Raw genomic sequence first — 27,877 nt, 5'->3', positions numbered from 1 at the left:
TAATCACAGTTGTCCCTCAGTTCTTATGCTTTTTATTTTCAGTTGACTTATTTCACTGACTTTCCGTACAGCATTGAATAGAAGTGGTGATGGGAACACGCTTATTCTCAGTCTTGGAGGAAAGTTGAAAGCAACTTTGTTAGGTTATTTGGTGTGGCCTTACATTGAAAAAATAACTTGGTATTAAATTGAAAAAACTCATTTTCAAGATTTTGCATGTCTCGTAAAATAACGCTCTGGGCGTCTGTAGATGCCTTGTCTTAGGATTTAGAAGGATATTTTCCAAAGTGTGTTCCTGGAGCATGAATCTCAGTAGCTAGTATGTGAAACAAGACTTCTGTGGCCAAATGCATTCGGAGTCCTTTTCACACCATATCCCCACTTGGAAGGTTGCAGAGTAATAAAGGCTCTGAGAAGTCCTGCAATGAAGAAACCTTTGCTTAGTGGAGTGTTTCACAAATGTATTTGCTCACAGAACTTTTTGTGTAACACCTGTTAACATCTTGCTCAATTCTTGGGGAAGCTGAATTTGAATACATATGACTGTATTTTTTTCTTTCGAGAAGTTTACCTCCAAAAAACTTTTGCTGCCAAGTTACAGCAGCTTCAACAATGTTGGAGTGAAGTTGGGGCTCTTAACGCTTCGTAGTAGTCCCTTTGGGCTCTGAATAAGACTGTTGCTTCCTGTCTCTGTTTCACAGCAGGGTGTGAACCGGAGCGTAAGAAGTGATGTCTCGCTGCTCCCTGAGTTGCTCTCTGTAAAGAGCAACGCGGTTACTCCTGCCCCACGATGCTGGGCCCTAGGAAGTGCCCAGGGTGGGGCAGTGGGCAGTGGGCTGCTGTCCCCCCAGCCCTTCGTCCTGGCGGGTGGGGAGGGGCAAGGTGGAGCTCCAGCTCTTCGGTGCCGGTGCCCTCCCTGCCTGGGCTCCTGGGTGGGCCCGCAGAAGGGGTTCCAGAGCACAGTGGCCACCGGGTGGCGCCACCCCATGGCCGGGCTCTGGCCTGTTGGCTTCTGCTGCAGAGGCAGGGCTGGCTGGCCGGCCAGGTTGTTTCATTAACCTCAGTGACAAGATCCCAGAGAAAGATTTGCCTGAGAAGCTAGCAGAGGGCCCCTTTACTCTCACTTTTCTTTATTGACTTTACATTTCTGTACTTTCTTTTTTTAAGAGGGCCACTGAAAATGTGTAAGTTTCAGGCCCTCCAAAACATGGACCCACCTGGTGGGAGCCTGAAATGTGTGTTATTCAGCTTTCTGGGTCTTGCTGGTGATAGTGTTGCGGCTGGCATCACCATCAGAAAATGGAGGGGATGTTACTCATCAGTAACACGGCTTGTAGTTCCTTTGAATCAGGAGTCAGAGCCCTTCTTTTCATCGCATGTTTTAGGTATGGGCGTCCTAAACAGTCACACAACCTCTTGCTAACATTTTATCTGCCCTTCTTCTCCGTCTGCGTTGTCACGCTCCTGGGCTGGCCTCTCGTCTCTGAGCTACGACGATTACATCCGGTTGCCTCCCGTCTCTAAATCCTCCTCCTTTGTGCATTTTGTGCTTTTCTGCTGGAGTACACGTTTCAGACTCGCTTGACAACTGTGTGGTCACCACTTAGTGTAGAAAGCCTCTTCTCAGGTGAGCGGTGGGTTCAAACCCCAGTTCCACCGTGAATTCACTGTTTACCGCGAACAGATCGCGCACCGTTCCACGTAAATGCCCACCGCTACTGTCGTCAGTGTGTTTCCCCCTCATCACCTTGTTTCCATCCCATCCTTCCTCCTGCTTGCGCGTGAGAGGTGTGTGTCTCCTTTTTAAGGGCAACTGTGGTATGTGGCCTTGAGCCACCTCTCGCTGTACTTCCGTCTGGGCTCCTGGACCGGAAGGCCGCCCGTCTGCCCGTCCAAGCATGCCTGCCCGCAGCCCTGCCTCGCCCCGCGGCGGCTGTTGCTTCCCGAGAGGGGTCTCGCGGGCCTCCCCTCACCCCGGCTGCGCCGCAGGTCCTGCCGGCAGCCTCAGCCCTGGCCCTTGTCCTCCCTCCTTAGCGTCCAGCCCTGCTGACTGGCTCCCCCGCCCCGCCCTCATCCTCTTCATCTTTTAAAGTTAACCTGTTTTATGTTATCAGAGTTAATTACGTGCTTTATTGTGGGCATTTTGGAAGAAAGCAGAAAGGAAGAAAAAAAAACAATGCTCGTAACCTGTCCCGTGGTGATAAACACCGTTAACGTTTCGGTAAATATTTTTCTAGCAAAAAATATGTATAAAACATACACTTTTAAAGAAGTGTACTGGACTTTCCTGGCGTAAAATGGTTAGAACTTCGCCTTCCAGTGTCGTGGGTACGGGTTCGATCCCTGGTCAGGGAGCTAGGATCCCACATGCCTCGCAGCCGAAAAACCAAAACACATAAGAAGAAGCAAAATTGTAACAAATTCAGTAAAGACTTTAAAAATGGTCCACCTCAAAAGAAAAAAAAATCTTTAAACAAGTGTAGAGTTTGGAGCACCCAGTGCCTGTTGCCTTACAGTGTACCTCTTTTGCTGATGAGCAGAGCGTTCCAGGACCCTTTATTTAATGGCTGCCTGGTGGTCATCGTCGGCCGTTTCTGTGGGAGCAGAATGGCCTGGGGCCGGATGGCAGTGTGCCTTTTATTGTTTACAGATAGCTTGCTCCCAGTGTGTGACGGGTATTGCCGGGACCTCGCATCGTTGGTGTCATATATGATTCTTAACTTAGACTTGCTGCTGTGCAGAGCAGCAGGGACCAGGCTGAACACTGGATGGGTGGAGGCCCGTTCACTCCTTGTGCTGGCCTCGCGAGGCCTGTGCTCCCCTCAGGTGTGTCCGAGAGCCAAGGATGTTGGGGGATGGAGAGGGTGAGCAGTTAGTGCAGAGTCTCGAGCGCCCTGGGACTCAGCCGGCTCTGCCGTCCAGCTGCTGTCCTGAACCGCAGGCAGCACCAGGCGGAGCTGCGGGCCCACCCAGCGTCTGGGTTTCACGGTTACAGACCACTCCGCCCCGGGCATCCTCGCCTACCTGTGTGTCCTTGAGTACTTGTCAGCTCACCTCTCGGGCCAGCATTCCTGGGAACATCGTGCTACATCAAGGGACTCGTCCCATTAAATGTTCTTTTCACATTTTTAGTTTGAAACTTTTCTAATTTATGGGAAAGTTGCAATTACGGTACAGTGAAAACTCACGTTCCCTTCACTGAGATTCACCAGTTGTTAACATTTCGCCACGTTTGATTTCTTTCTCTTTGTGTATGTGTGTGTATGTGTATGCATATGTGTGCGTGTACACACACATTGCACATGTATATATACACACACGTTATTTTTGCTGACTCATTTTAGAGTGTGTTGCAGGCCTTGTGACCATCCACCCCTGAGTACGCCAGTGTTCATCTCCTAAGGAGGAGGTTCTCTTGTATTTATCTAATTCAGAACATTTGATGTTGATAAAAACGCTGTCTAATCCACAGTCCCTATTCTCAGTCAAAAATCATCACGTGGGCTTCCCTGGTGGCGCAGTGGTTGAGAGTCCGCCTGCCGATGCAGGGGACGCGGGTTCGTGCCCCGGTCCGGGAAGATCCCACATGCCGCGGAGCGGCTGGGCCTGTGAGCCACGGCCGCTGGGCCTGCGCGTCCGGAGCCTGTGCTCCGCAACGGGAGAGGCCACAACATTGAGAGGCCCGCGTACCACAAAAAAAAAACAAAAACAAAAACATCACGTTGGTAGCCTTTATAGCTGTTTTACCCTCTTTCCAGGGTCTGATCCAGACACCTAGGCAGATAAAGCCTAGACACAAATGCCTTTATTTTTATTTACTTATTTGTTTATTTATTTATTTGCCTGCACCGGGTCTTTGTTGCGGCACGTGGGATCTCCGTTGCTCCGTGTGGGATGTTTTTTTTTTTTTTTTTTTCTGTACACGGGCCTCTTACTGTTGTGGCCTCTCCCGCTGCGGAGCACAGGCTCTGGACGCACAGGCTCAGCGGCCATGGCTCCCGGGCCCAGCCTCTCTGTGGCATGTGGGATCTTCCCAGACCAGGGCACGAACCCGTGTCCCCTCATTGGCAGGCGGAATCTCAACCACTGCGCCACCAGGGAAACCCTCCTGGTTATTTTTGATTGAGAACTGGGCTTGGTATATGAAGTCTTGTGGCCATAGTATGAGTCTTAGGATAATATTTTCTTTTTTTTGAATTTTATTTTATTTATGTTTTTATACAGCAGGTTCTTATTAGTCATCCATTTTATACACATCAGTGTATACATGTCAACTCCAGTCACCCAATTCATCCCACCACCACCCCCCTTCCCCCCTTGGTGTCCATATGTTTGTTCTCTGCATCTTTGTCTCTATTTCTGCCCTGCAAACCGGTTCATCTGTACCATTTTTCTAGGTTCCACATGTATGCGTTAATATGCAATATTTGTTTTTCTCTTTTTGACTTAATTCACTCTGTATGACAATCCCTAGATCCATCCACATCTCTACAAATGACCCAATTTCGTTCGTTTTTATGGCTGATATTCCATTGTATATATGTACCACATCTTCTTTATCCATTCGTCTGTTGATGGGCATTTAGGTTTCTTCCATGACCTGGGTATTGTAAATAGTGCTGCAGTGAAGATTGGGGTGCATGTGTCTTTTTGAATTATGGTTTTCTCTGGGTATATGCCCAGTAGGATTGCTGGGTCATATGGTTATTCTGTTTTTAGTTTTTTAAGGAACCTCCATACTGTTCTCCATAGTGGCTGTATCAGTTTACATTCCCACCAACAGTGCGGGAGGGTTCCCTTTTCTCCACACCCTCTCCAGCATTTGTTGTGTAGATTTTCTGACGATTCTCATCTGACTGGTGTGAGGTGGCACCTCATTGTAGTTTTGATTTGCATTTGTCTAATAATTAGTGATGTTCAGCATCCTTTCATGTGCTTCTTGGAAATCTGTATATCTTCTTTGGAGAAATGTCTGTTTAGGTCTTCTGCTCAGTTTTTGATTGCGATGTTTGTTTTTTTAATATTGAGCTGCATGAGCTGTTTATATATTTTGGAGATTAATCCTTTGTCCATTGATTCGTTTGCAGATATTTTCTCCCATTCTGAGGGTTGTCTTTTTGTCTTCTTTGTAGTTTCCTTTGCTTTGCAAAAGCTTTTACGTTTCATTAGGTCCCATTTTTTTATTCTTGTTTTTATTTCCATTACTCTGGGAGGTGGATCAAAAAAGATCTTGCTGTGATTTATGTCAAAAAGTGTTCTTCCTGTGTTTTCCTCTAAGAGTTTTATAGTGTCCAGTCTTACATTTAGGTCTCTAATCCATTTTGAGTTTATTTTTGTGTGTGGTGTTGGGAGTGTTCTAATTTCATTCTTTTACATGTAGCTGTCCAGTGTTCCCAGCACCACTTATTGAAGAGACTGTCTTTTTGCCATTATATATTCTTGCCTCCTTTGTCATAGATTAGTTGACCATAGGTGCGTGGGTTTATCCCTGGGCTTTCTATCCTGTTCCATTGATCTATATTTCTGTTTTTGTGCCAGTACCATACTGTCTTGATTACTGTAGCTTTGTAGTGTAGTCTGAAGTCAGGGAGTCTGACTCCTCCAGCTCCGTTTTTTTCCTTCAGGACTGCTTTGGCTATTGGGGGTCTTTTGTGTCTCCATACAAATTTTAAGATTTTTTTGTTCTAGTTCTGTAAAAAATGCCACTGGTAATTTGATAGGGATTGAATTGAATCTGTAGATTGCTTTGGGTAGTATAGTCATTTTCACAATATTGATTCTTCCAATCCAAGAACATGGTATATCTCTCCATCTGTTTGTATCATCTTTAATTTCTTTCATCAATGGCTTGTCTTATAATTTCTTCATACAGGTCTTTTGTCTCCCTAGGTAGGTTTATTCCTAGGTATTTTATTCTTTTTGTTGCAGTGGTAAATGGGAGTGTTTCCTTAATTTCTCTTCCAGATTTTTCATCATTAGCATATAGGAATGCAGGAGAGTTCTGTGCATTAATTTTGCATCCTGCTACTTTACTACATTCATTGCTTAGCTATAGTAGTATTCTGGTGGCATCTTTAGGATTCTCTATGTACAGTATCATGTCATCTACAAACAGTGACAGTTTTACTTCTTCTTTGCCAATTTGTATTCTTTTATTTCTTTTTCTTCTCTGAGTGCCATGGCTAGGACTTCCAAAACTATGTTGAATAATAGTGGCGAGAGTGGACATCCTTGTCCCGTTCCTGATCTTAGAGGAAATGCTTTCAGTTTTTCACCATTGAGGACGATGTTGGCTGTGGGTTTGTTGTATATGGCCATTATTATGTTGAGGTAGGTTCCCTCTGTGCCTACTTTCTAGAGAGGTTTTATCATAAATGGGTGTTGAATTTTGTCAAAAGCTTTTTCTGCATCTATTCAGATGATCATATAGTTTTTATTCTTCAGTTTGTTAATATGGCATATCACATTGATTGATTTGCATATATTGAAGAATCCTTGCATCCCTGGGATAAAACCCACTTGATCATGGTGTATGATCCTTTTAAGGTGTTGTTGGATTCTGTTTGCTAGTATTTTGTTGAGGGTTTTTGCATCTATATTCATCAGTGATATTGGTCTGTAATTTTCCTTTTTTGTAGTGTCTTTATCTGGTTTTGGTATCAGGGTGATGGTGGCCTCATAGAATGAGTTTGGGAGTGTTCCTTCCTCTGCAGTTCTTTAGAAGAGTTTGAGATGGATGGGTGTTAGCTCTTCTTTAAATGTTTGATAGAATTCACCTGTGAAGCTCTCTGGTCCTGAACTTTTGTTTGTTGGAAGATTTTTAATCACAGTTTCAATTTCATTACTTGTGATTGGTCTGTTCATATTTTCTATTTCTTCCTGGTTCAGTCTTGGAAGGTTATACCTTTCTAAGAATTTGTCCACCTCATCCAGGTTGTCCATTTTATTGGCGTAGAGTTGCTTGTAGTAGTCTCTTAGGTTGCTTTGTATTCCTGTGGTGTCTGTTGTAACTTCTCCTTGTTCATTTCTAATTTTATTGATTTGAGTCCTGTCCCTGTTTTTCTTGATGAGTCTGGCTAATGGTTTATCAATTTTGTTTATCTTCTCAAAGAGCCAGCTTTTAGTTTTATTGACCTTTGCTATTATTTTCTTGGTTTCTATTTTATTTATTTCTGCTCTGACCTTTATGATTTCTTTCCTTCTGCTAATTTTGGGCTTATTTTTTGTTCTTCTTTCTCTAGTTCCTTTAGGTGTAAGGTTAGACGGTTTATCTGAGATTTTTCTTGCTTCCTGAGGTAGGCTTGTATTGCTCTAAACTTCCCTCTTAGAACTGCTTTTGCTGCATCCCATAGGTTTTGGATCATCGTGTTTTTGTTGTCATTTGTCTCAAGGTATTTTTTGATTTCCTCCTTGATTTCTTCAGTGATCCCTTGGTTATTCAGTAACATATTTTTTAGTCTCCATGTGTTTGTGTTTCTTACATTTTTTTCCCTGTAATTGATTTCTAATCTCATGGCATTGTGGTCAGAAAAGATGCTTGATATGATTTCAATTTTCTTAACTTTACTGAGGCTTGATTTGTGACCCAAGATGTGATCTATCCTGAAGAGTGTTCCGTGCGCACTTGAGAAGAAAGTGTAATCTGCTGTTTTTGGATGGAATGTCCCATAAACATTAATTAAATCTATCTGTTCTGTTGTGTCATCTAAAGCTTGTGTTTCCTTATTAATTTTCTGTTTGGATGATCTGTCCATTGGTGTAAGTGAGGTGTTAAAGTCCCCCACTATTATTGTGTTACTGTTGATTTCCTCTTTTATAGCTGTTAGCAGTTGCTTTATGTCTTGAGGTGCTCCTATGTTGGGTGCATATACATTTACAATTGTTATATCTTCTCCTTGGATTGATCCCTTGATCATTATGTAGTGTCCTTCCTTGTCTCTTGTAACATTCTTTATTTTAAAGTCCACTTTATCTGATATGAGCATTGCTACTCCAGCTTTCTTTCAATTTCCATTTGCATGGAATACCTTTTTCCACCCCGTCACTTTCAGTCTGAATGTGTCCCTAGGTCTGAAGTGGGTCTCTTGTAGACAGTATATATATGGGTCTTATTTTTGTATCCATTCAGCGAGCCTGTGTCTTTTGGTTGGAGCATTTAATCCATTCACGTTTAAGGTAATTATCGATATGTATGTTCCTATTACCATTTTCTTAATTGTTATGGGTTTGTTTTTGCAGATCCTTTTCTTCTCTTGTTTTTCCCACTTAGAGAAGTTACTTTAGCATTTGTTGTAGAGCTGGTTTGATGGTGCTGAATTATCTTAGCTTTTGTCTTGTCAGTAAAGGTTTTGATTTCTTCATCGAGTCTGAATGAGATCCTTCCCGGGTTGAGTAATCTTGGTTGTAGGTTCTTCCCTTTCATCACTTTAGATATATTGTGCCACTCCCTTCTGGCTTGTAGACTTTCTGCTGAGAAATCAGCTGTTAACTTTATGGGAGTTCCCTTGTATGTTATCTGTCATTTTTCCCTTGTTGCTTTCAAGAATTTTTATGTGTCTTTGATTTTTGTCAGTTTGATTACTATATGTCTCGGTGTCTTTCTCGTTGGGTTTTTCCTGCCTGGGACTCTGTGCGCTTCCTGGAATTGGGTGGCTATTTCCTTTACCATGTTAGGGAAGTTTTCGACTATAATCTCTTCACATATTTTCTGGGGTCCTCTCTCTCTTCTCCTTCTGGGACCCCTATAATGTGAATGTTGTTGCGTCTAATGTTGTCCCAGAGGTCTCTTAGGCTGTCTTCTTTTCTTTTCATTCTTTTTTCTTTATTGTGTTCCGCGGCAGTGAATTCCACCATTTTGTCTTCCTGGTCACTTACCCCTTCTTCTGCCTCTGTTATTCTATTGATTCCTTCTAGTGTATTTTTCATTTCAGTTATTGTATTGTTCATCTCTGTTTGTTTGTTCTCTAATTCTTCTAGGTCTTTGTAAAACATTTCTTGCATCTTCTTGCTCTTTGCCCCCATTGTTTTTCCGAGGTCCTGGATCATCTTCACTATCATTATTCTGCATCCTTTCTCTGGAAGGTTGCCTATCTCCACTTCATTTAGTTGTCTTTCTGGGGTTTTATCTTGTTCCTTCATCTGGTACATAGCCCTCTGCCTTTCCATCTTGTCTGTCTTTCTGTGAATGTGGTTTTTGTTCCCCAGGCTGCAGGATTGTAGTTCTTCTTGCTTCTGCTGTCTGCCCTGTGGTGCATGAGGCTATCTAAGAGGCTTGGGCAAGCTTCCTGGTGGGAGCGACTGGTGGTGGGTAGAGCTGGCTGTTGCTCTCGATAGTATTTTCTTTTTTATGAGATGATTCTTAAACATTTCTGCTGGTTGGCCGTGTGCACTGGCATTCTGGGCCTGCGGCTCCCCTTTCTCCAGCATGTGGTGTTTAGCTTCAGCTCAGCTTTTCCTTGGCTTCTCAAGGCCTCAGCTGCCTCTGGGCTCAAGCAGCTCCCTTGCTGGGCTCATTTCTCTGGGTTTCCTTCTTTTGAGTCTTCTTTGCTGCCTTTATAGGTTGATGACGTCCAGCTCTTCTGCTTGTTCTCAGCAGGAGGACTCATAGGAATGACCTAGTTCCCAATATTGCCCTTGTTTTCAGAGATTTGAAATCCTGCCGTTATCAAATATAACCTCATGGCCAGCATCTGTAGCTTGAAGGGTTAAGCGTCGTAACGCCTCTTGTATTTCTGTGATTAATGCTTGAGCCCCTGCGCACCTGTGTTAGCAGGGAGGTCCAGTAGTTCCGTCCTGAGTGACCCACAACCCTGGGGCTTTCTTATCCAGAGAGGTGAGCCCGTGGAATGTCCCCCGCACTCTCAGTCCTCAGTCATGTGTCTGCGGCTGGTCAGCATCCCCGGCTGTCCCCCGACTGGTGCGTCGTGTCCTCACTGGGTGGACGCCGCACAGACCTGCTCCACGCGCACTTCCCCTTGGACCCCTTCCCCGACCCTCCTTCCCCGCACACGGAGGCGGGGCCTCTGGGGGTGTGAGTTCAGCCTTCCCTGGTGCAGGAACCCACGCTCCTGCCAGGAGCCCGCTTTGATGAGAGAGAGGACAGCAGGAAAGAAGTTAAACACGTGGAGGCTTTTTTCCTCCCCGAATATGGTTAAATTTCTGCTTTCCTTTTTCAGGTCTAGGTGTCAGCACTGGGTTCAAGGAACTGTTTCTTCAATTAATTGGTATAAACCAGGTATCCTGAAACTTAGGTGTGCACCAGAGCCGCCTGGAGGGCTTGTTAAGTCACAGTCCTGGCCCATCTAGTGAAGTTCCTGTGAGTAGGTCAGTGGTGGAGTCCAAGAATTTTCATTTCTACTAAACGCCCACCTGGTAACGGAAGCTGCTGGTCCAGGACCCACACTTTCAGAACCACCGGGGTGATCAGTAGTTTTTCTCAAGAAACAAACAAATGACTATTTACCAAGAATATTGTTCTGTTTAAGTTTGTTGAACACTGCTGTTGGATATTATAACTCACGTCTTTTTTTTTTTTACTTTTGTAGAAATAAAAGAAGAACTTGAAGATCTGAACAAAGAAATCAAGAAAACTGCTAATAAAATTCGGACCAAGTTAAAATGTGAGTGTAAAGTTGTGATTACATGTAATCATTGACGGTGGGAATGTGGGTAATTATTATTTTCTTCTTTATAACTTTTTATTCTTTTACATTGTCAAAAGTTAAGATTGTGACCGCTTTAAAATAAGTTGTATGTACTTGGAATAGTAAGTCTTGTTTAAGTTCCTCATTATTCTAGAATTCTTAAACGAGGAGCTAAACCTAAGGGCTGTTAACCCTTAAATTTCAGAGTGAAGCACTAATTCGTGCCCAACAGGAGTTAGCACTCGCTTATAAATTGTTAATCTGTTATATTTTATGACATTTGGGGCTAAACTGCAGATATTTGAGAAGGCGACTAGCCTTTGACATGAGTTGCTGGGTTCTTCTTGAATGCCCTCGTACTCGGTGAGCTCCTTTGAACCTTTCGTAGATTCATCTCAGCTGACGGTGCCGGGTGGAGGTCCACAGCTTCCCCGTGGGACCGAAACAGACGTGGGTTTTCTCCGTGTGGTAGAAAGACAGACTGTATTTAATTTTTACAAAATGACATTCAAATCAAGAATATTTCTGAAGATCAAAATGAACCTTTATTAAGGAGAATTTCAGACGTATGTCGGGGGAGGGGGTCACCACCACAAGCCCCGTGTCCACGCCCTTGAGCTCTGCAGGTCCCAGTGGCCCTCACCCAGCCGGTTTCACAACCAATCCCAGACATCTGGGTCTTCATCAGCATATAGTTTTCTGTGTGTATTTCTAAGAGAAGGATTTTTCTCCCCCAAGTACAACTATAATACTACTATTTTTTTTTTCTTTTTTTTTTTTTTGCGGTACACGGGCCTCTCACTGTTGTGGCCTCTCCCGTTGCGGAGCACAGGCTCCAGACGCGCAGGCTCAGCGGCCATGGCTCATGGGCCCAGCCACTCCGCGGCATGTGGGATCTTCCCGGACCAGGGCACGAACCCGCGTCCCCTGCATCGGCAGGCGGACTCTTAACCACTGTGCCACCAGGGAAGCCCTATAATACTACTATTATATCTAAGTCACATTAATTACTATTATTTATTATAAAATATCCAGTCAGAATTCACACTTCCCCAATGATCTTTTTATTTTTTTATTTAAAAATTTTTTTAATAGTTTGTTTGAATTGGGTTCCTTATTTGGACCGTATCCTGTGATTGGTTGATATGTTGCTATGTTGCAGAGTTTTGCTGATTTCACCCCTTTAATGTCACTTAACAGGTTACACTGTGCTCTGTATTTCCTGTGGATTGACAGTTAAATTCTCCAAACTTGATCAGATTCATGTTGCCTGCTTTGAAATGTGAAGCTGTAACATCTGGTTTTATTTTCTGATATCATCAGCAACTGACAATTACCAAAACTCATAAATTTACTAGGAGTTGAAAAGATAAGAAAATACATTTGAGGTTAGGCTTGAAAACCTTTCATTTTTTAGTTTAAAAGATAACTCTTGGGCTTCCCTGGTGGCGCAGTGGTTGAGAGTCCACCTGCTGATGCAGGGGACACGGGTTCATGCCGCAGAGCGGCTGGGCCCGTGGGCCATGGCCGCTGGGCCTGCGCGTCTGGAGCCTGTGCTCCGCAGTGGGAGGGGCCGCGGCGGTGGGAGGCCCGCGTACCGCAAAAAAAACCCCACAAAACTCTTTCCTGTTTGTTTCTAGCTATTGAACAGAGTTTTGATCAGGATGAGAGCGGGAGCCGAACGTCAGTGGACCTTCGGATACGCAAAACCCAGGTTGGATTGTTGGCCTTGTCTGGATTGAAGCAGTGCTGAAGAATAGGTCTTCATACTTCTTCCAAATTCAAAATAATTTCATCTTTACCATCACATTAATTCTTTCAGCATTTCTGCATAAAAAAGGCATCGTATTTATAGACTCCCTCTCTAGATCATGAAGAAAAAAAGTGTATTCAGCCCAACAGCAGAATTCTGTTCTGAAGAGCAAAGAATTATCCCAGTCATTTTAGTGTTCATGGTAAAATCCTCACCGTCTATAGGTTTATGGTGCAGCAAAGTGGAATTTAGTCCCCTTAACTCTGCTTGACAAATGGGGACTCTGTGCTCAGGCTCTGGGGACAGTCTGCCTGGTGCCAGCCTGACCCAGTCAGCCTGTAGCTATGGGCTGATTGACTTCTTGAAATGACGGTTTCACTTCTATAGAATGAGGGATAGTAATAGTATAGTAAGGTTACTGTGAAAATCAAATAAGATAATGCATGTAAAGTTCTTAGCATAGATTGTGTTATACAGTAAGTTGCTGTTAATCTTATTTTCCATTTGAAGGAGTAAGTGGCATATTAGTTTGAATCTCTATAATGTAATGTTTTTATATATCACTTATAATAGAAGAAATGACCAATGTGTATTGATCTGTTTTTTTTATGTTAAAAGCATTCAGTGCTGTCTCGACAGTTTGTGGAAGCTATGACCGAGTATAACGAAGCACAGACTCTCTTTCGGGAGCGAAGCAAAGGCCGGATCCAGCGCCAGCTAGAAATAAGTGAGTCAGTGAACAGGCTATTTCTGTTAAAAACATTTTTCTTCCTTAGGGTCTGACATGAAAGTATGTAACTTCAAAAAAGTAATTCCATCTCTGTTTTGGTCAATAATGTAAGCCTAAAGTGCTTTCATAGCTTCCTATTCATTGAATCAACCAACCTATTATTTATTTAAATCCTTCAGAAAGTTCTAGGTGAGTGGACTTTAGATTACTTGTAGAGCGTTAATGAGACCTGGAAGACTCTCAACCGTCATCTCTTCCTGTATTTTTTGTGTCCCCCAACCCTTCCTGCCCCGTCTCAGGGGACAGTTCCCTGTGGGTCTCGCGGTTCTGCATGTCTGGTGAGCAGACACTTGCTGCCTTTTTGCTCCAGGCTTTCTCCCGCGGGTGTCTGTCTGTGTAACAGGCAGCCTTAGAAGATGCGGCTCGTGGTTCCCTCTGGGCAGAAGGCAGTTTGCTTGCTGAATAAAGGTTAGGCAGCCTTGCTTACTCCCCACTACGGAAGGTCAGGGTCCTCAGCTGTGACACAAGCCCCCTGTGGGTGCACCTTCCACTGGGGCTGCTCTGCGTCTCCCACGGGCTTGGGGAGGGGGGAGCAGCCGTAAACGTGAACCTCATTAAATGACATTTTAGGACCTCTCTGGTGGTGCAGTGGTTAAGAATCCACCTGCCAATGCAGGGGACACGGGTTCGAGCCCTGGTCTGGGAAGATCCCACATGCCGCGGAGCAGCTAAGCCCATGTGCCACAACTGCTGAGTCTGCGCTCTAGAGCCCGCAAGCCACAACTACTGAGCCTGCGTGCTGCAACTACTGAGCCCCCACACCTTCTCACCGTGATGAGAAGCCCGCGCACCTCAATAAAGAGTGGCTCCCGCTCGCTGCAACTAGAGAAAGCCCACACGCAGCAACGAAGACCCAACGCAGCCCCCCAAAATAAATAATGACATTTTAACATCTTTATTGAGATATAGTTGCTGTACCATGTGAATGATACTCAAATTGTACAGTGCAGTGGTTTTTAGTATATTAGCACAATCAATTTTAGACCGTTTTAATCACTCCAGAAGGAAGCCTGGTGCCCGTTGTTGGGCACTTCCCATTTCTCCCCTGAGCCCTAGGCTACTGCCAGCTTATTCTCCTGTCTCTGTAATTTTGCCCATTTTGGGCATCCACATGAATGGACTCGTACAACATATGGTCTCTTGTGACTGGTCTCTTTCACTTAGCAGTTTTTTCAAGGTTCAACCGTACTCCAGCAAATGCCAGTGTTTTATCCCTTTTTTACGGCTGCATCACGTTCCATTGTGTGGATGGACCACATTAACATTGTTTATCCATCCATGAGGTGATGGACACTTGGGTTGTTTCCACTTTTTGGTGATTATGAATAATGCTGCTGTGAATATTCACATTAACTGATATTTTAATTATTATGATGTTTCAATTGGGTTTTTCCAAACTTCTGTGAACCTGTTCATACACAGCATTACTACACTTAACTCAAGGAAAAAGTATTAACGCCCAAACTACAGAAAGTATTAGAGCCTCTGATGCTAATTTTGCAGTCTTTATTATGTGCATTTAACATATGCTGGATCTAGTTTACCCCCTTTTCCTATAAGCCAGAGTTAAACTTGTAGGAAAACTGATACGCCAGAATGTATTATCAGTTTCGTTTTTATAGTTGTTCCTTATTCAGACTAAAATTGGATTTTATTAGTCATTCCAATTATAAGATTTTTCATGAGTGTTTTCCAGTTCTTCCTCCTTCTTAGGCTTATGTTAATTTCTCTCATCGTTAATATTTGCCTAAGAAAATACATTGGAGAGGTTAGAAAAACATTGGTTGAAAATATTAACAACTCAGATTTTAGTCGCTAACTTATGGGTGCAAAAGTCATTTTTAAATATTGCTGCATTCTGAATGGAGTTTTTAATTGTTAATATTTTAGCTGGAAAAACTACCACTGATGATGAACTAGAAGAGATGCTGGAAAGTGGGAATCCCTCCATTTTCACGTCGGACGTGAGTATGCAGGTGGCTTTGTGGCCTTGTGTGTTTGTATACATACAGATGATTTTTTTTCTTTAACTTCCAGAGCAATCGTAAGTTCATTAGTATTTCTCTTCTGTTTTTGTTTTTCAAAGATTATATCGGATTCACAGATTACTAGACAGGCTCTCAATGAAATTGAGTCGCGTCATAAAGACATTATGAGGCTGGAGACCAGCATCCGAGAGCTGCACGAGCTGTTCGTGGACATGGCCGTGCTCGTTGAGACTCAGGTAGTCACACACGTCTCTGCTTCTCCGAGACAGAGAGCTGTTTTCTGTAAAATCTTACGTTTGATTCCAGTATACCTGAGAAAGCCAGTATTCTGGATGCGGTCTCGTAATTCAGCAGTTGTAGTGTTATTGCCACGTGAGACTGAAATGCTGTAAACAGCTTCAGCTTTCCACAGTGGGGGACTGGTTTACTTAAGTTGTGTGTGGTGTGTCCGTGGGACAGCCTGTTAGGCAGCCGCAGGCAGCGTCGTCTTTGTTCATGGTGGACTTTTAATGAAATACATAAACGTTATGTGCCAGGATTTCAAGTTGGCGTGAGAGGGAGATGCTCAGCCTCGCACGTGCATGGACCAACGCGAGGACACAACACTCGCCCTTGCGCTCCTGCGCGTATGTATATACGGCATGAACTCAGCTGCATGAAACAGTACTCACAGAAGGAAAGAAATATACCAAGCACTATAATAACAGTGGGGCTATGGGAATTTTAGTCTTCTTCTCTAAAATATATGTATTTTCAAGTTTTCTGTAAGGACCATATACTAGAGTAACAATTGGGAGAGATGTATGAAAGAATAAGCCCCAAAGGGGATACACTGTGACGTAACTAGAAGCTTATACTTGCTACGCGGTGTCTAGTACCACCGGCACGGGGTGACGGGGGTGTGAGGAGACCCTGTGAGGAACTGAGGAAGTTGATACAGATTTTTGAAAACAGAAAATTCAGTGTGAAGCACAAGCCGGTGGTTCCAGTTAGGTTTATGGCTGTGCTTGCGCTTCCTCTCGTGATGCTGAAGAAGGTCCTCCGTGACTTTGCAAGCGCGCGAGACTCGCCCTCGGTCACTCACTGATCAGTGGGCCATTGAGATCAGCTGACCGCCCCGTGAAGGGGGAGCATTCGTACCAAGTCATCTTAGGATTCACGTCACACTCACGTCCTCGCTCCCGCGGAGGCTGGTTTCAGGATCTCTTGTGTCCTCTAAGAAGGTTCGAGTCTAACTGGCCTATTTCTCATTGCCTGGGTTATGTAAGGATCACTGGGAAGTCCGTCCAGGTGCCAGGTTCATCCTCCACATCGCCACTAACATTTGAAGAACAGTGTTTACTTTGAGGAACCTTGTCATAAAAATGTGTGCAGAGCTGCAGTGCGGTGCATTTGCAGTGTAGGGCGGGGACGGGGCAAGCTCACCCCTTCTGCTGGGAGGGCCGGTGCGCCACTCACTGCGCAGAAGGGGGAGAGCTGGGAGTCTGGCTGCCACCAGCTTCTTGTTTTCAGGAAGGAAACCAGTTAGACAATAAGACAATCAGTGATTCGTTTTGTTATTACTAAAGATTTTAGAGCGCCTTGGACTTTTAATTAGGATTGTTCGATGTCAGATGCATTAGTTGCCATTAGAAAAATCGATGTGTTCTTAGCTTTGTTCCGTTGTTTCCTTTTAGAAGTCTGTTAGTGCCGCGTTATATTGGCTCGTCTAATTCAACATGTGCGTTTAATCAAAGCTTACTAGTAAGTGTACATGTGTGAATGAGTAAGTTAACTGCGTCATTCTTCAATGCTTTACCACTCACTGCTGCAGATTGTGTCTGCCGGTGGACAGAAGACCAGGTAATGTGTCTGTCACCCCACATTTCACTGGATGCACCTCATTAATTTAGTCAGCTTAGTGGCCACCGTAAGCTATTCTGAGGTTACTGTATTTTGAAGAAATTGCAGCAATCTTCTACCCATTAGAAAAGATGTCATTCTTCGTCCACCGTATGTACGTGCATAATAGTAAATATTCGCTTAGCCTAAAGCTAGCCGCCTCCCGTTCACTGCGCCCATCTTTAAAGAGTGTTCTCATGTTAAAGCATATCTCAAAGTCTACATGATAATGCCTTCAGTTATCAGCATTGTTGCCCATCCCTTTTAGTTCTTTTTATAGTATAAGTTGGATTTTGATTATTCTGCATATTGTACATTTATAATGGTCTCATCTTTTCGTAAATGTGAAAAAAAATTCGGTGTCCATTACACGCACGTTATGTTCCTGTGGAAACTTTACCGCTGCTCTGTGGCTGTCTTAAGATACACAATTAAGTCATTTGAAAGTATCTCCTAAGTTTGAAACTTTCTGTTTTAAGGGTGAAATGATCAACAACATAGAAAAAAACGTTATGAATGCCACAGACTATGTAGAACATGCTAAAGAAGAAACGAAAAAAGCTATTAAATATCAAAGCAAAGCAAGAAGGGTGAGTTTGGTCCTTAAGAATTAAAGTGCGTTTTTCTCTGGATTTGGTTTTGAGTGTGCGTACATCGATGCAAGCCCACTTAACAGGTATTCCAAGAAATGAAAACTTCTTACATTAATGTTTCATTTGAATACTGAAGTAATTCTTTTTGCTAAAACGTTTGAAGTTTATCAGATAAGTTATGTTGACTGTGAACCCTGTTGGTTTTAAGTCATGAAAACCCTTTGCAGCCGAAGTCGGTCTCTCTGCTTTTCTCAGTTGCATGGGTTCCAATTCCAGAGTTCTCTGTGTCTTGGGCCATTATGTGGAGGGACATAACGAAACTCATGGGACTGGAAGTTCTAAAAACCATTGGTTACACATCTTACGCAGTGAGCACTTTATTCTTTGTTTACGTTATTTGCTAATCCTTCGGTTTGGAGGAAAGAAGAGAATTATTTGAGACCGTGGACCAAAGACGTTACATAGCACTCGCGTTGAAGCTTTGTAAACGAGTTTTAGTATCTTTATCTGAATCTTAACGTGTGTCGTGTGTGAGTGAAAGCTCTTCTAAGAAAACAGCGAAACCACAGAATTAAGTTCTGATTCAGGGACTGGAAAACTGTGTGTCTCACTGTGTAACCTCACCCGTTACTTCTTGGTCCCTTTCTCTCCAGTGTGGAAGGGAGCAACACGAAGCACCAAACCCGTGCTTTCAGGGCCTGTCACCCTCCCACCTGCTGGGAGACGGCTGTCTCAGTGCCAGTCAGGGGAGGTTTCCAATGTGATGGCAAAAAAGGGAGTTTCAAAAACTCCTTGTAAAGAGGGAGTTTCAAAACGTTCAGGAAACATAGTCAGATTCTGAGCGCGGATTTACCCGTAACAATGGTCCATGGACGTTCTCAAATAAGGTGCGCGTCTGGGCTTTAATGTCAGCCTGCAAAGCATCGCACCCTGCTTTTTCTTGGGAATATCTGAGTGTTAATTATCTCTGAGACGTAAGACATGGTTTCTTACATAATTCCGTGTTACCACCTTTTGAAATATTGACCTTTAAAGTAAAGTGAGGTGATGAGGTCCGCGTGTGAAGCGCTTTGGCTGGTCCAGGCACGAAATGGACTTTCACTTAAAAAAAATCATTTAAAAAGGGCAGTTCCCTTCCTTTCTCCATGACCTAAACAGCACGTCAGTCCAACGAAAATTTCCATGAGAAGTTCCCTGGTTTTACAGAGATAAAAGGTGGTCGGGGGATACGTCTTATCCTGAACCGGCAGAGCAAGCCTCGTTCTGGCAGGTGGCTGGGAGCAGTGCGCTACCTGGAGTGGCCACTGGTCAGAACGTGATGTTTTGTTTCAAAAATAATCACCGTCTCTCTGACTCAAGGCCTGGCATCTGAAACCACACACAGCTTGCTCAGCTTCTCCCTCTGCTGTTAGGTGCGTGGTTGTTGAGATGTTGGCCGTCCCTCCCCTCTCCCGGTGTCCTGGTTCCATTCCCGGGGCAGCTGAGTTAGCCCCTGAGAGACCAGACGGCACTAGTGGAGTGTGGTTTGTTTTACACGGTGTGGCAGGGGCAGTGAAGGACTTAACGGCCAGTAACAAACAAGAAAGAAAAGAGTGTAGGGGCTTATTACATAGATAACTGATTTCTGAGTTCACTGACCTGGCTACATAGCTCTGTATACGTGAAAAAAAATCAGCTGTATGTCTCAGTCCATCAGAAATTTACTGAAAGAATGTGGTCATGCAGCTTTCTCATTGATGAAACCTAATATTTCGAGTTCTATAACAGTTTATCTCCAAGTAGTCTGACCTCATTAAATTAAAAACCCGTCTTTATGAGAACTGAAAGTTGTCAAGCAGAATTAATCGATCTCCCATAACTTAGATTTTAAAACGAATTCCAATAGAGTCTTTGATTTTAAATGAATGATGTCCTCTAACACGGCGGTGTGGAATTAACCACGATGTAATCGGCTTGCTTTTCTTTGACAGAAAAAGTGGATAATTGTTGCTGTGTCACTAGTTCTGGTGGCTGTGGTTGCTCTAATTATTGGCTTATCAGTTGGCACGTGATGTGGTGGCTGACGTCAGCGTGCATGCCTCCCTGCCGGCGCGGCAGTAAGTAACTCAACTAATCTGCTTGTTCACTCGCCCAATTAGCTAATGGTGGTACTTTGCCCAATTAACAACTACTGGAAAGCAATGAGAGGGCTGCCAGCGGAGCGTTTGCCTGACTTCTGTGCACTTCTAAACCAGGGTCGTCTCCCTGGTGGTTTCGAAGCCTCGGCTGGGTTTGCGTCTGTTACTAAATGTGACGGCGGCGCAGGCGGCAGCCCCTGACTCTCCAGTCTTCTGTTTTTGGTCCAGGAGGATGCTCCCTTCTTAAAGGAGCCCTTCATTAGTGGAATAACCTTAGCAGTGAGGATTAATTCTCAATTAAAAAACTAAACTGTAATGTTTAATTTATCTCTTAAGTTTTAACTCTTCAATAAGTGCAACAGCCGAAAGTTGCTCTGTGAACTCTATTTATTTACTCATCATTTTACTGTGGAATTAGAGGGAATGGAACGAGAGCTGTGAAGAACACTCAGTGGAATTGAAAGACTTCGTCTCCCTTGTTTCCATTTGTCAGCGTCTAGGTGGTTGTAAATGTGGCCGCATTAAAGAGAAACCTTGTGCTGAGTGAGCATGCCTGTTAATTCTTAAGGATTCGGAATACAGAAGATATTCAGTTCTTTATTTAGAGTATCTTTATTTTTGTTTTCTGTGTGAGTATCACCCCTCTCCAAACTTCAGTAGATTTTGTGTTTTTCCTCCGTTTTTTTTATGCATTTGGAATCATCCTTCTTGCATTAACTCTTAAGTTAGAATGCTGCCTGGTGTATTAAATTTGGACATACCAGTTATTTATCTTAAAACGTTTGTTTGGCGTGATCATTGTGATTAAAATTATATCTAGATTGTGACAAGTGGTCCTCGATGAATTCATTATTTTATCGTGAAAGCAACTGCTGGCTTGGTAGACACTTGGCACTTTCTTAAAGAGAAGACGAGGAGTTTCTCAGTGTGAGCATCTGTGCACTGAGGACCCGCCACAGGCGAGGGGCCCTTGCAGTTACTGTCCCAGCGTTCACATGAGCCACCACCTTGCACTCGAGGTAGTTCCCGTTAGAAGCTCTGGGATGTTGAGTTTGTTAGCGATCCACTTTTTCAGAAGGCAGAAGGAAGGAAGGCTCTCTGTTTTCATCAGGCAGGATGTTCATGTATCCTTCCATGCTTTCCTATTACGTCTGCTGAAAAAGTGGTATATGTGATTTCCCTTCATTAATAATGATGGTATTTAAAAACTATTTTTATAATTTTTTATGAACTATGTATTTTCTTAGCTTTTCCTAGTGGCCATAATATGGCTAGTTGGATGTGCTTCCACTAAAGATAAACTTAATTTTAGATTGGATGCTGTGGTGATGCGGTGGAACGAGGGCAGGCTCCTCCCAGCAGGGTTCCCTGGGAGCCTTGGGCTTTGCTGTGTGCCCTGGGCCTGGCCCGGTGGTGTACCTTCATGCCTTTAAGCACGAATGAACACAAAACAACGCTCATTAATAAGAAGCACATCAGACAGCACACCAACAGGTTTTTTTTTTTTTTTTTTAACACAAACGCAGTGGTTGGTGTCTTTAATTATACTTTTGAAAAACTATTCTTGCAGCAGGTAGTTCGGCACAGCCCTCCTCGGGGCCTGTAGGCCTGTGTGGAGGGAATCCTACTCCCTGGAGCCCTGCAGCGAGGCCAGGGTGCCTGGTTTTCTATCCAACGACACTGCTAAGAGGACACGTGGCCCAGGATTTACGTGTAGTAGGTGGTGGCTTGACTCCCAGGGGTGTGCGTGGGCCAAGGAGAAGTCCAGGCATTTGGCTTGAGTTGTGAGCAGGTTATTGGGCAAGAATGGTCATTAAATCTATGGCATTGAGAGTGCAGGAGCTCAGCTATCGTGGAAGTCAGGAGAGCACCTCTGAAAGCCAGATGTGGAAGCAGGCACGCACTTACGTGCTACCCAGAGACTCGGCAGTGAGAGTCAGAGTCTCCTGGTTCTCTAAGGTGGTTAGGTGCAGTGAGGTTGACAGGGGCATATGGAGCAGGTTCTGGAGCTGAAGGGCGATGCCAGTGGGAAAGGAGGGGTGATAGGCTGAAGGAAAAAGGTGTGTCTAGAAAGGTGCTGAGAGAGGCTCCCCGAGAGACACGTGAGGACGATGCGAACATGGTCGGGACCACGTCCTCGCTTTCCAGGAAATGCACGTAACGTTAACAAGCAACAGGAAGTTTGAGGGCGTGATGTCCTGAAGGCAGTGGTCCCGGGGTTCTGCATAATGGACGTGAAGGCTTACCGAGGGGCCTGGCCGTGCTCCCCTTCATGCAGTAATGGATGGCGCTCTTGGCAGGCTAATACCTGCCAAGCTGGCCGGTTTGAGCAGCTGTGATTTCTCAGATGAAAGTGTGCCATGAGTTCGGTAACTGTAATTTAAAATGATGAATCTCTGCTGTTTACAAAGAGAACTGGAAGTCAGACAGCGTGGTGTGCCTTTCATCTTCGTGAATTCCTCCTGTTCTCCCGCAGGCCAGACGGGCTTCCCGGAGAGGCTAGATTTCTTAAGCCAAAGGTTGTTTAGCTTTTCAGCTGTGCGAGGGCTTGTTAATAGACAGCAAAAAGTTACTGTTAATATTGCCTTGCTCTGGGCCCCGGATGCAGCAGGAGACCGAGTTAATGGCTTGTTGATTTCTTCCTTGTATCACACCTCAATGTAAAAAAAGGTATAAATAAGATTTTTTTCAGCAAGTGAGAAATAAATCCATTTAAAGTTTTAAAAAGATGTACAACGCATCCAAGAAATAACTGTTTGGGATTTTCTTGTGATCAATAGAACGTGTTCATGAAGACCCCACATGGTGTCAAGTAGACATTGCCTTTTACCTCCAGGAGTAAATAGTTGTTGTCTTAATAATACGTATTTTAAGTTATTAAATTCATTTAATATACATGTGTCTATAACTTAGTGCTTTGCCTCTGGAACTTTCCTTCCCCACCCCTCCCTTTTCTATGACCTGTAGGGGTTCTTTCTTGATGATGGGCTTGTATTTTAAACATCTCAAATTCCAGGAGAATTTTGTTAGGAAATGACGTTAGTGATTTCTTTCCTTTGATATCTTGCAAATTAATAAATGTTTTTCTTTATCTTGCAGAAAATGATGTTCATTATTATTTGCGTAGTTATTTTGCTTGTGATCCTTGGAATTATCCTGGCAACAACATTGTCATAGCAACCATGTCCCAAGAGCCGTTTATCCTTGGAGTCAGACCACATCTGCAGCAAATGAGCCTCCTCCCATTTCATGAATGAATCCTAGACATTGTGACATGTGGCATTGAGTGCTGACTTTTTATTAGTGAATTCAAGGAGAAAACGCAACAGAATGTATTGTTTGGTGAGAAAAGCAGAATGGATGTGATGAGTTAACCCAGACATCCTCAGACTCTACGTAACACACCACGAAAAATTAACAATGTGAAACTGGTTTCAGTGGCCTTAAAATAAGGAATTATTGAAATTTTCAGTTTTTTTTATATTTCAGTGTTAAAAATGTATGTGAGGTTTAATTAGGAATGTCTTATGTTATGAAGCTCTTAGATGTGAGGTCTAAGACTTTCTTCCCTCTCCCAGCTAACATGCTGATTGAGACGTTTTTGTACTGTTTGTGTTTATGCTTGCAAAATTTATTTTTATTATCACAGAGCTGTTTTGTAAGATATCTATAATTTTAAATGTTTATAAATTGTTTAATATATTAACATCTTAATTTACTCCAATTTTATATATTAACTATTGCCTTTTAAAAGAAATAGGAAGGTTCATGATATTAGAGCCATTTTTGCACAGTTGTTTACAAAGTTTGCCCTCGGCCTAGAAGACATTGGTTGCAAGGTTCCCCCAAAAGCCTTTGTAGTGCCTTCTGTTAAAATTGATTTATAAGGTTTAAATGCGCCCAACACCCTGCGGGAAAAGCTCAATTATTGTACTCAGCTCCATTTCTAGCTGTGTCATTACCCAAGATAATAAATTAGTTACTGCACTGTAAAGACAATGGTCTCTTCTTTTACTCATTACAAAATAAGGTTTGTGATTCCCTGTTTAACACTGATAAAGTCTCAATTTAAGATGGTGATAAAACCAAATTTTAAACGCAAGGGGATTATTCCCAGACATTACGTAATTCTTTTAAATTTCAACCGTTGTACAGATCACCTAAATGTTCTTGTTCAGTACCTACTCTTCTGCTGAACTTTAAAAGTTAATTCCCAAAGTTTACAGGAATCTTTGATAATTAACATTTTTATTACTCATTATTTTTAGTATAATATGCTTTATTTTTAGACTGTAAAATGTATGAAATCTTACTAGTGAATGGACATCTATAAGATAGCATCTCGTCAAAATTTTAAATGAATATGTGAAGGATACTCAGAATATAGTTAACTCTTGTTACTTCTGTATGTGATTGTGTAAGCACAAGACTATTTAACATTGGCTTGAAAACTGATATAGATACGCTTGACTGCAAACTGTGTGAATTATATTGGACCGTTTAGAAACTGTGTTCCTTATTCAGTACAATTATGAATTTCACTCATTCATACTTTATACATCTAACTGCTTAGCTTAGGCTTAAGTCTGTATTTGTGCATTTTATTTACTTGCTGGTCATCACTGTGTGGTCCAAATTCCTATGGGAGTATCCTGGCTCTAGCATATATCTTAAATCTTTAAAAAGCCTGTCAGTGGGACACGCTCCCTGATTTGTGCTTAAGTTGAAGGTGTGACTTGTCCTGAAGGATATTTAAATTTCTAGAGATCATGCTTGTATTAATGTAACTTTTGTACATCCAAACATTTGTCTGTATGATTATGTCCCTGTGCAGAGGAACTTTGTGCTCCCCCTGTGTCCCACTGTTCCCTTCAAGTTAAGTCTTTTTAGTCCCCACCTCTCATAATAATTCTTACTGTATTTTTTCAAGACGTTCTTTCTGGATTTGAAGTACTTACTGAATCTGTGTTTTCTAGTTGAAGATATGGAAGTGCTTTTTGATTTGTACTTAGGTGTTTAAGTCATCCATCAGGTAACATATTTTGTATGTCTAAGCCTCATGTACCTATTTGAAATGAGATTTTTAAAAATACATATACAGGTTCATTTGTTACTTTTTATCATTTCTTCAAATATTTCATGTTTACATTAAAAAAAATCTCAGAGAACCAAAAAAGAAATATTTACTTTCTGCCTCGTGTTCATTTCTGTAAAGATTTTTGGGGAGATATTTTATTGCATATCCATTAATAAATTCTACTATGAAAATCACCTCTGGCCATTATGTGTAATGATATAATGTGAGTTAATAATTTTAGGTGTTTTTGATAAATTTTTGACTGTTTTATTTATTACTATTGTTATTATTACAAGCTTCTGTGGTTCGTGTCTCAGATATCAGCAGGACATACTAAGGAACCCACCTGAATTCTTGCTATTGACAACAACTGCCAATCCAGGGGTTTTGGCTTTGAATGCTTTTGCCAGTTTGACAGGTTCTCATGAACATTTATTAACAGGGCGACCCCCTCCCCCCATATTCTGAGTTATTTAGCCTCTAGACTTTCCTTAATCCTCTTTTAGTTTTTATTAGGTGGAATTTCCTTAATCCATAACCCTTACTGAATTCTAACCATGCTGGAAAGTGATGTTCAAAATCCAGAATATAAAAAAAGAAAGAGGGGCTTCCCTGGTGGCGCGGTGGGTGAGAGTCCGCCTGCCGATGCAGGGGACGCGGGTTCGTGCCCCGGTCCAGGAGGATCCCACATGCCGCGGAGCAGCTGGGCCCGTGAGCCATGGCCGCTGAGCCTGCGCGTCCGGAGCCTGTGCTCTGCAACGGGAGAGGCCACAACAGTGAGAGGCCCGCGTACCGCAAAAAAAAAAAAAAAAAAAAAAAAAAAGACAAATAAGCTAGTCCTGGAGCACATCAGTCCATGGAGGGGGACCCCGACACGTGACCTGTAACTGCCTTTTCCTCTATTTCGCAGGGACTTTCCTTTCAAGCTGCAGTCTTGATGTGCACATTCAGTAATTTAGTGCCTTTGTCTATGCTTCTTCAAGAATACGAAGCTTATCGCCTGAATGGAGTTTTCGGGTTCGCACCCTTGGGCATTTCCGGGTGGAAAGGTACCCAGAGGGCGGGGAAGCAGCCCCTCCGGGTGGGAGGTGGCCGTTCAGCTTCCCTTGGAGGCTTTGTCTGGGGCACTGCGGGGCAAGGTCACCGCCCGCCGGCCGCATCTCAGAGCTCAGAGAGACACGCCTTCCCAGGGTTCGGGCACCCACGCCGCCCCAGGGTCTCCACACCTGCTTTGTCGACGGTGGCCCCGGAGGGTGGAGCGGACATCCGGGGACGGGGCGGGGGCTGGCTTGCGAGTCAACCAGCGGCCGCGTCCTTTCTGGGACCTCTTCCAACGAATTGTTGTTAATTTCTTCCCTAAAGCGAAGCCCACATCCTTCCGCAGGTTTAAAGGGTGGCACCCCCAGGTCAGGGGGCCGGGCCCCCGGGGGTTCAGGGGTCAGGGTCGGGGGGCAGGCCGGGGGTCAGTCTGTATCTTCTCCTGGCTGTGACTCGTGTGCTTGGCGAGAACCCCTGTGACAACTGAGGCTACTGTTTCAGCTAACACGCAGCACGTTTCCCTGGGCCATGACGGTGAGCTTCAGGGAGAACGGACTCCAGAGGGAGACGAGGGCGAAGCCCGGCCTCTGGAGGGCAGCCGAGCAAGGCCTGGGGGCGTCTCCGCCTGGTTTCCAGAGCGCAGCGCACGCCGCACAGCTGTGCGCCGGGGCCCGCCTTGCTTAAGACTGGACGCAGGGTGTGATGTGGACGGGACGGCGCGCTCTGCGGAGGCGGCCCGCGTCCGAGCTGCCGCCGGACTGAAGACGCACCTACGCCTCCGGAGAGGACGCCGTGTACGTACGTCTACGGCCGTAGACGGCCGTCGTTTCGTCGCCGCTCGGGCAACATCCGGTCGTCATTTCCGGTCTTGCCTCCCTTGAACGAGCAGGTTTCTAAACCAGGAAAACGGTTAAGGGCCGGCCTGTGAGAAAGGGGTAAGTTCCAGAAAAGGCAGCGTGGTCCGCGCGAGCGAGGGCAGTGGGTCGGCAGGTTCAGCCGGCGGGCCTGTGACCTCTGTCGACTGCAGAAAAATGCACAACCTAAAAGTGGAGATGTTTTATTTGGTGTCTTTATTGAGGCTGTAAGCCCGGGGTACGGCCTCTCAGATCGCTCCGAGGGGCCGCTCCAAAGAGGTCGGGGAGTAGCCAGGATGTATAGGAGTTTTTGTTGGAAAAAAACAAAAAACAAAACAAGTAGTCGAACATCAGGAGATTGCTGCTAATCACAAAAACAGACACATCTCAGCGTAATGATTTTAGTGCTTTTCTATGTATGGGGGATGCAAGAGTCTGGGCTCATTGAAGTGATACCTTGGATGTGCACCTTAGCTGTCTAGGGCCAGTGTGCTGCTTTTCTCCATCCTGAATCCCCTCAGGGTGCCCAGTCAGGGCGGCCACAGTGGTGATGGCTTGAGAGTGGCCAACATTCACTGTTTACTGAAATGGCAGGCGATGTATATATTTTTAATTGAAGTCTGGTTGATTTACAGTGTTGTGTTAATTTCTGCTGTGCAGCAAAGTGATTCGGTTACACATAAATGTCCACTTTTTCAAATATTCTTTTCCAGTTTTGTTCATAGCAGGCTATTGAACATAGTTCCCTGTGCTCTACAGTAGAACCCTGTTGTTGATCCATTCTATATATACTAGTTTGTCTCTGCTAATTCCAAACTTCCAATCCTTCCCTCCCCCACCCCCTCCCCCTTGGCAACCACAAGTCTGTTCTCTGTGTGTGTGAATCTGTTTCTGTTTTGTAGATATGTTCATTTGTGTCATATTTTAGATTCCACGTATAAGTATCATGACAAATATGGTATTTGTCTGACTCACTTCACTTAATATGATGGTCTCTAGTTGCATCCATGTTGCTACAAATGGCATTACTTTGTTCTTTTTTATGGCTGAGTAGTATTCCATTGTGTGTGTGTGTGTGTGTGTGTGTGTGTGTGTGTACACACACACCACATCTTCTTTATCCATTCCTCTGTTGATGGACAT

The 27,877-nt window shown here is 43.9% G+C and overlaps 1 protein-coding gene across 5 annotated transcripts in view; it reads left to right on the top strand.

Annotated features, from left to right (window-relative positions):
- The window catches only part of STX2 (syntaxin 2), a 45,058-nt gene extending 20,264 nt beyond the window's left edge, over nucleotides 1–24,794 (top strand). For 2 of the 5 annotated variants that reach the window (XM_060121108.1, XM_060121112.1), the window contains exons 4-11: nucleotides 10,545–10,619; nucleotides 12,284–12,357; nucleotides 13,015–13,123; nucleotides 15,077–15,162; nucleotides 15,273–15,410; nucleotides 17,535–17,645; nucleotides 19,619–19,744; nucleotides 22,865–24,794. In XM_060121108.1, the coding sequence (XP_059977091.1) occupies nucleotides 10,545–10,619; nucleotides 12,284–12,357; nucleotides 13,015–13,123; nucleotides 15,077–15,162; nucleotides 15,273–15,410; nucleotides 17,535–17,645; nucleotides 19,619–19,699 (674 nt within the window). In that variant the 3' untranslated portion in view covers nucleotides 19,700–19,744; nucleotides 22,865–24,794. The remainder of the gene's footprint in view (nucleotides 1–10,544; nucleotides 10,620–12,283; nucleotides 12,358–13,014; nucleotides 13,124–15,076; nucleotides 15,163–15,272; nucleotides 15,411–17,534; nucleotides 17,646–19,618; nucleotides 19,745–22,864) is intronic. The other 3 variants (XM_060121110.1, XM_060121111.1, XM_060121109.1) reach the window with 3 other exon arrangements.
- The last annotated feature ends 3,083 nt before the right edge of the window (nucleotides 24,795–27,877 follow it).

Source organism: Lagenorhynchus albirostris, chromosome 14, assembly GCF_949774975.1.
Source record: "Lagenorhynchus albirostris chromosome 14, mLagAlb1.1, whole genome shotgun sequence".
NCBI lineage: Eukaryota > Metazoa > Chordata > Mammalia > Artiodactyla > Delphinidae > Lagenorhynchus > Lagenorhynchus albirostris.
Note: the sequence above shows the minus strand (reverse complement) of the source record. Positions and strands in the feature narration are given on the sequence as shown.